This window comes from Bison bison, unplaced genomic scaffold, assembly GCF_000754665.1.
Source record: "Bison bison bison isolate TAMUID 2011002044 unplaced genomic scaffold, Bison_UMD1.0 scf7180017864037, whole genome shotgun sequence".
NCBI classification, from domain to species: Eukaryota; Metazoa; Chordata; class Mammalia; order Artiodactyla; family Bovidae; genus Bison; species Bison bison.
The window spans coordinates 4,357,902-4,365,990 of record NW_011494609.1 but is presented as its reverse complement, the minus strand read 5'-3'; the positions used below and the strand labels follow the sequence as shown (position 1 = coordinate 4,365,990).

Genomic DNA, 8,089 nt, shown 5'->3' with positions numbered 1-8,089 from the left:
GCATATTTTGATTGAGTATGTGATGATGAAGCACCAGGAAACCAATGGTTTCATGGGACCTCTTCTTAAATACAGATCAGAGGCAACTGGAGATGAGAGGCAACCCTCCCAAAGCCAAGCTTGGGTTTCTGCTGTCCACCAAAGGGCTAATCTACAGAAAGACCCTTTGACAGCTGTCCGCATAGGATCTTACATGAGGGGGAATCTCTGGGAATTTTTCATGCAAATAAGAGAACCTTCCCCAGAGACGTGAGTGTGAGAGTGAACGGCATGGGCCATCAGGCTCTGGGGAAGACAATGGAATTCCCTTTTGAGAGCCCCATATGTGCTAATCCCAAAAGAAAGCTATGGGCTGGAAACCCTCAAGGACTTGGGATTCTTACGCATCTCACAATAACAGCTCAGAACACAGAGAACGCCCGGGAAATCTAAGTTCTGCTGTCCCAGGTCAGGTGCACATCCCCTGCTGGCCACCTGCCCCAGATGGGCCCCTTATCTTTTCCTGTGAGTCAAGCAAGGCTGCCCCTTTGAGAAAGGAACCTTACTGCAACCCTACCATACACAGCTGTGTCCCGCACACTCTGAGAAAAACCACTGCATTTCGGAAATTTGAAATGGTATCACAGAGCAAATAATCACTGACGTCAGTGCTTTCTGCAGTGTGAATGAACTCTGGGTATTATCTCATTTGGCACAGTGGGTTTTATGCAATTACTGTATTTTACAGTGTTTTTGCCATTGCCAGCTAACCCCTACGGTGGTGGGAGCAGGGAGAGTCCACCTTCTGGACTGACTGCAAATTCATTAGTTGCAATGAATACCCTGAATAGGATGGCGTCCAGACACTCCTATTTCCTTATATTTTCAAAAGGACGTGCATAAAATACAAACCCCACAAATAATCAGGAAGGACATGAAACGTCTTAACCATCACCTGGCTTGATGCATGCCACGTGTATCTTCAAGCCAAGTTAAGTGAGAAAATGGCATGGCCAGAGCTCCTGCGTAAGAAATTCCAGACATGATCTACATAGGGATATATACATAACTGGATATACAGGACTTCCCTGGTGGCTCAGTGGTAAAGAATCTGCCTGCCAATGCAGGAAACGTGGGTTCGATCCCTGAGTCGGGAAGATCCCCTGGAGGAGGAGATGGCCACGCCACTCCAGGATTCTTGCCTAAAGAAATCCTCATGGACAGAGGAGCCTGGCAGGCGACGGTCCAGGGGGTCGCAAAGAGACAGACAGGACTGAGCGACTCAGCAACACCCTCTCTATATCCTCTGTAGCAGGGCCTTTCAGTCTGGGGGTCTTGTCACAAAGCAACTCTGACTCAGTAGCTCTGGGGTTGGCCGGGGGTAGGGTGGAGTGGGGGGACACTCTGCTGTTATCAAGCTCTCAGGCTGCTTGCTGGTCCAGGGAAGTGGGGAGGAGAAGCCACGATGGGTCTGGGTGGGTTTTGCCCAAGGGCGAGGCTCCGTCCGGGTACTTACCCTGCATCTGACTCTGAGGCTGAGGGTTAAAGGCAGTGGAGTGGTTCAAGGAGGCCCGAGGGTTGGGTGTGGGGGCTGGGTGGTGTGGGCTGACCCTCATGGCCGTTCGCCGCAGCTGCTCCAGTTCACTGAGCCGCTCGGAAAAGGACAAGCTCCCAGGCTTGGTCTGATCATCTAGTTTCTGACGATGTCCTATTGTGGGGAGGGGGTGGGGAGGAGGAGAGGGAGGCAAGGAAGGAGGGAGGCAAGAGATCAGAAAATGTACACTGAGGATTTGCTAGAAGTCGGGTGTTTCTGGGTCTCCCCTCCCTCTCCCCTCACCGCCTCCCCATGCCCCATGTGGACCTGCTGGAGACCTGCTCATTCACAGGCACCCCTGGGGATTCGGGGCTGGCACATGGGGGACCCCTTTCGTCACATTGCTCATGAAGCGCTCCTTCGATCTGGCCCCGGGCGCCCACCTCAACCTTCTGCACCCATGTGCACGGGGCAGAAGGCAGAGGGTACGCTGGGCTTGGTGGCAGAGGTGGTGGATGGCGGGAGAAGGGGGGAAGGGGCACTTGTTTGGCCCTGAGCTGTGGGCTGGAGAAGGAGCCCCAACAGCTTGCCCCCCAACACACACCCAAGCCCGGCTGGTTTCAGAGCAGCGAAGTGGGCCCTGGAGCTTAGCAGCAGGTCCCTGCCAACAGGAAATGAGGTGTGGCTACCAACCACAGCCCTGAGAGGTCAGATTTCCTGTTAAGTGCGGGGCAAGGGCCCCTTCTCCGCTCCTCACCAGCTCTCTGAGAGCATCCTCTCCTCCCTGGAGCCGACTTCCCTGGGCTCGGCCTCCACGGGTCGGAGATTCGCAGCAGCCGGGGCCCCTGGAGCCCAGAGCGGGCTGCCAGCAGAGTGGAGGTGCTTCCCCTGGGGGCGTCTGGAAATCCAAGGCGGGGAGGGGGCCCTCAGCACCTCGGGAGCCAGCAAGTGTCCTCGCCTGCCTGGCTCCTTGTCAAAGTCACTGTCACCAGGATGCAAGCAGAAACCCTGCACTAGAAAAGGGCCAGGAGGGTTGGGTTTCCTCTTTCCTCCCTTAGTTCTTCATCAAAATGTCTTTTAAAAAAATGTATTTACTTTCTGACTGCACTTCGGGGTTTATGGGATCCTAGTTCCCCGACTAGGGATTGAACCCGTGCCCCCTGCAGTGGAAAGGCAGAGTCTTAACCGATGGAAGGCCAGGGGAGTCCCCACAATGTCTTTAAAGCAGAGATTTAGGCCCGTGGAGCAGAGCTGAGGATCCCAGGTACCCACGTAGCCACGTGGGTTAGAGGGGTGGGGCTGGGCTTGGCCAATTCATTGGAAGAAAGAGCCACTGACCAATTTCACAACTCACCTCCCACCCCGCCTCTGTCGTCAAGGGACCTCAAAACAAGACTGGGGAAGCAGCCCCCTTGGCAGCACACTCCAGTGGCCTTCCCCATGCCCGACCCCCTCCTCAGTGAGAAAGATGATCCCTGGATTCCAGCACCCCCCTGCCACCCCCAGCCCGGGGTGGGAAGGGAGTTGGGAGAAGTACATTTTAGCCCAGCTCCCAATGGCTACAATTATAAAATTAAATTTTATAACTTGTATTATGGTTCCAAATCTCCGTGGTTTGCCGTTTCTTCCTGCTGCCAGGCCCCTTGGCACAGCTGATGCTGTCTCAAATTCCAGACCAGAAAAAGGACCCACTATACTGCAGCGATTTTATCACGAGCAAGACCTGTTTGGCTCCGAGATGAGGAAAAATACTTAAGCATAATATTTGTGTAGTTCAAATGCAATGCTCCCTCTTTTCATGTGTCACCAAGGCAAATCTGGTCTCTGGTTCAGCCCCTGCAGCCCACAGCCCTCTGCCTGAACCAGGCAGACCGTGTCACGTGGGCCCAGCACACATGCAAGGCCTCCTACCCGCTGAGTATTTTAAGCACCGGCCTTGTGGGTGAAAGGCCACAGGGCCAGCTCCCAGAACAACCCCTGCCACGCCTTTTCCTCAGAGGGACGAAAACAATCTTTTTCTAGAACATTCTATGTCAGTCCATCATGGAGTCGTTCGTGGTCTCCGCATGGAGCGTCTCGGAGACTCCTCCCTCCTCTTATCTCTGAGACACATTCTCGCTTCCTGACGGTCAGACTGAAAAATCTGAAGCTTTCTTGCAGAGGAGCAAACGATACCAACTCAAAGGTCATCCCAAGCACATTAGTATGGCTCTTTCCATCCCTATCACCACCTAGCACCTGGAGTTAGGAGTCAAGGAGAGAAGGCAGGACACATACTTCTGGAAAGTTCTACCACCTCAGAAAGAATGCCAGTTGGCATAGGGAGTGGTGCAGAGGCTTCTAGCAGGTTTTGTACGCATTTCAAAACTGCACACTCCTTGGGCACCCAGTGGTGATTTTTTTAAGGACAGGGTGTCAAGGACAGTAGGTGATCCAGGAGAATGATGTGTGCCAGATCATTCCGAACACATGCATCTGGTGTTTTGGAGCCTCCGGCCAGCCTTTGAAGAGAGGCCTTTGGTTGTGTCTACCTCAGTCCCCAAGCTTGGGGAACACGTGCCACCAAGAAACTAAACAGGAATAAGTCATTTCAGGGAAGCCACTACTCTGGCTGGGCACAATGCAAGATATATGTATATTTTTTAACGAGACCCCTTCTCATCACTCTATGCTTGAAAACAAAGTTTCAACGTGTGAGCAGTTTTTGCACCAGCTGACACCTGCCAAAATCGTAGTCATTTACAGAGATTAACTGATGACTGTCTGCTTCAGCAGGAATGTTTGGGCATAGCTCTCAGAGAAAACAATTCTTCACTCTAAGCTCTGTTCTAAGCCCTAAGAGTCTCAGGGCTGAGTTTAATGCCGGAGGAGGGGTGAGAGTTCACCCCACACCCTCCCTGCATGTGATCCTGGAGTAAGTCAGAGCGGTATTACTCTCCCGGGGACCCTGAGACCCTCCTCCCCACTTGAGCTGGAGAGCTGGAACACCGAGACACAGGGGAGATAAAAAGCATTATATTAAAGGTGTGGTTCTGATGCATTCAGAAGCTAGATCAAAGGAAGACCTAATTCTTCTTTTCTGAAACCATCAGATTTCGTGTGCCAAAGAGCAATATATATTTTTTTTTTTGCATGAAATATAGAAGCTTCCGATACAAACTTTCAAGCTGGGGAAAATGAATGCTTTTTCTGTCTCCAGTTTCCTGTATCTGTGTGCAATTAAGATGTCAGTTTGCTCCCTGAATTTTAAATACAGGAGTATGGAGAATGTCCACTATCAAATTCATTTTTCTTCTTTCTTACTGACTACTGGGCTTTCGAGGGCAACAGGGAATTCAACTCTGGATCAAACCTTCTGGTAGAAATTATGTGAAGCCTCAAACACATGTATGTTGGCAGCCTGGAGTTTTTGGACACGTCGGCAGTCAACTGTGCATGTTTACAAGGTTGTCTTGAACACAGTCACAACCTCACGATGTCACACAGGGACATCTGATCCTAAATTATGTTTCTCTATTACTATTCTCATATTTTTTTAAAAAGTACTTGATTAGAATTTTATATTTATGCAAAACTATACAAAGCCAAAAGAACCACCACCAAAAAGAATAAAAACTAATTCATCCCATCTGCTAAATTTTACTTCATTCCAAAGACGTACGTGCTGCAGTCTTCTGGAATGGGTGCCCACTGGGCATCCCTAAATGTTAGGATATTTGTGATGGTTAATGAGACCAGCTTTTAGTTTTCTGCTACTGAAAACAAGGCTGAGTGGGTATGCGTATTTCACTGACAACTGAAGTCCCCTTTTCAGGAAACCATTGTTGATCTGTGGCTCAAAGTAACTGAAATACAATATAAATCATTCTCGAATTATAATGGCTAATGTCCCAATAAATCCATCCTACACTGAAAATATCACAGGCTGAAAATGCATTTAAAACACCTAACCCATCAAACATCTTAGCCTACCTTAAATGTTGTCAGCACATTAGCCTAGAGTTGGGCAAAATCATCTAATACAAAACCTATTTCATAATCACATGTTGACCATATCAAGGCATTTATTGAATACTGTGCATAATGAAACTGAAAAACAGAACTGTCGTCTGAATACAGGCGGTTGCATGTTTATCTGTTGTTGATCCCTAAGAGGTCACGGCTGATCACACAAGCAGCTCACCACGCATCGCGAGCCCAGGAAAAGATCAAAGTTCACAATTCAAAGTATAGTTTCTACTGAGTATGCACCACGTTCATGTCATTGTAAAGCAAAAAAAAAAAAATCCAAGTAGAACCATTCTAAGTCAGGGACAGTCTGTATACGATCATCTATGAAAGAAAATGGATAAGACTAGGTTGTCACCTTTCCTTGTCAAGTTTTGTGTAGAGAGAATCATTTTCTGACAGCAAACATGTAAGTCCATGTTTCTGATGTAAGTTTACTGATTTTCTTGATAGATTCTCAGCAGAAAAATTAGAAAAGGCATGTACTCAAAGCATTGTCAACATGAGCAGCTGAGAAAAACTGATGCAAAATGAAAAGACCAAAAAGACATCTATCTATATATGTGTGTGTATACACATCTCTGGCTTCCCTGGTGGCTCAGCAGTAAAGAATCAGCCTACAATGCAGGAGATGTGGGTTTGATCCCTGGGTCAGGAATATCCCCTGGAAAAGCAAATGGTAAACCACTTCAGTATTCTTGCCTGAGAAATTCCATGGACAGAGGAGCATGGTGGGCTACAGTCCACGGGTTCAAAAGAGCAGGACACAACTTAGTGAGTAAAACCACCCATGTTTATCTCTGTTTCCCTCCATCCATCCATCCATCTATCTCACTGTGATTCTTTCAAAAAGGTGTATCTTTTTCAAAAGATGTTTGCCAATCAATCTGATGCTAACGACAACATCTGGATATAAAAACATCAATATTTCTTTCTTTAATATGCTATCCTTTATGGACTAGGGAAAATAAACTGACGAGTCTAGAAGATAGCTCATTTTTCCTGGTATAATATTCTAACTTCTGGGCTCCAGAGTCAACAAAGTCATTGGGACTTTAAAGTAATGATTCTGAATGTGGATGTGATCCTTCCTCAAAGCCCGTTGCAGGTGGTGAAGTAAACCTTTCTAACTGCAAACCTATCCATCTGCTGGCTAATGAACACTGGGAAATACTGTCCCATATTGTGTATAGGTTATATATACACAGATTTATATATATATATAATTATATAATAATGCATAGATTGTATATACATTATATACACAATACATAAAAACATATGCTGAGATGTGTTACTAAACTGGAATACATACTATCAGTTCAGTTCAGTTCAGTCCCTCAGTCATGTCTGCCTAGTTGCAACCCCATGAACTGCAGCACGCCAGGCCTCCCTGTCCATCCCCAGCTCCCTTAGTTTACGCAAACTCATGTCCATGGAGTCGGTGATGCCATCCAACCATCTCATCCTCTGTCGTCCCCTTCTCCTCCTGCCTTCAATCCTTCCCAGCATCAGGGTCTTTTCAAATGAGTCATACTATAATACATGTTTCTATATCACCCAATAGTATATATACACGGGTAGCCTAACTTTGGAGTGCTGCGGTTCACGTGGTCGCAGGAGTCAGACACAACTGAGTGACTGAACAACAACAAGCCCAACTTTCCCTCCACCTCCTCCCATACCATTAAGGTTAGAGAACAGCGAAAGGCTGAAGTCCTTCTGAACTGAAAGGCTAGAGGAACTAGCTTCATTTTTAAACTCCTACATGGCAGTGAAGTTCAGAGAGATTATGTCATTTACCCAGTCTCACACAGCCAACTAGACGAACAGCAGGTCTGAAAACACACCCACTCCCTCAACACCCCACCCCTCACGCTCCATGCACTTAGAAATACCCATTTCCCTGACTCCCACATGATCAGAGCCACAGTGTCCCTTGGCTGCCCATCGCACGGACCCTGGACACTTGCACGACATGCACCCTCTGCCTTGACCATCCCACTTCCGTTCCCGGCTTGCCTTAGAACAGAAGATAGCCAGAGCTGTGAGGGGGACCCCTCCCAGAGAGCTGGGTCTCACACATCTGCACAGGCATCAGAGTCTCCTAATGTCCTGGCAGGTCTGGGGGCAGGACCGCCAAGTTCAGAAGAAGATCTGGGAGACGCAGAGGCTGCTGGGGTTCCCGGGGAGTGTGATGGTGAGTGTCAGCCACTCCTCCCCGCTGTGCACGTGTTTCCAACCTACCGCTCATCTGTTGTGGGCTGGAAACTAAAACACCAAATCTACCAGAACCGTGTTTAGACTACGTGCCCATGGACACTGAGTGATGGCCTTGTTTTGGTGATAACTATTTTGTGGTCTTTAAAAACTTTTTTTTTTTTTTTAAGATACTTCAGTGTACAGAGTGCCTGAAAATGGGAAAACTCTGCCTGAAGACAGCTGTGACTGTCTCTCTCCCACCATCCTGGAGAGGACCCTGTGAGTCACTGCTGCAATCATCAGGAGGGTCAGGGAGGGGAACCCAGAATTCTCAAATAGGAAATGACTTCTGCCCTGTTGTCTAAG

General features: G+C 48.2%; 1 protein-coding gene across 1 annotated transcript in view; it reads right to left on the bottom strand.

The window, feature by feature from the left end:
- RUNX1 (runt-related transcription factor 1) overlaps positions 1 to 8,089 on the bottom strand; it is a gene marked incomplete at its 3' end in the record, with an annotated part of 272,413 nt that overhangs the window by 39,903 nt on the left and 224,421 nt on the right. Inside the window, exon 8 of the mRNA XM_010834981.1 lies at positions 1,496 to 1,687. Within this exon, the coding sequence (XP_010833283.1) occupies positions 1,496 to 1,687 (192 nt within the window). The remainder of the gene's footprint in view (positions 1 to 1,495; positions 1,688 to 8,089) is intronic.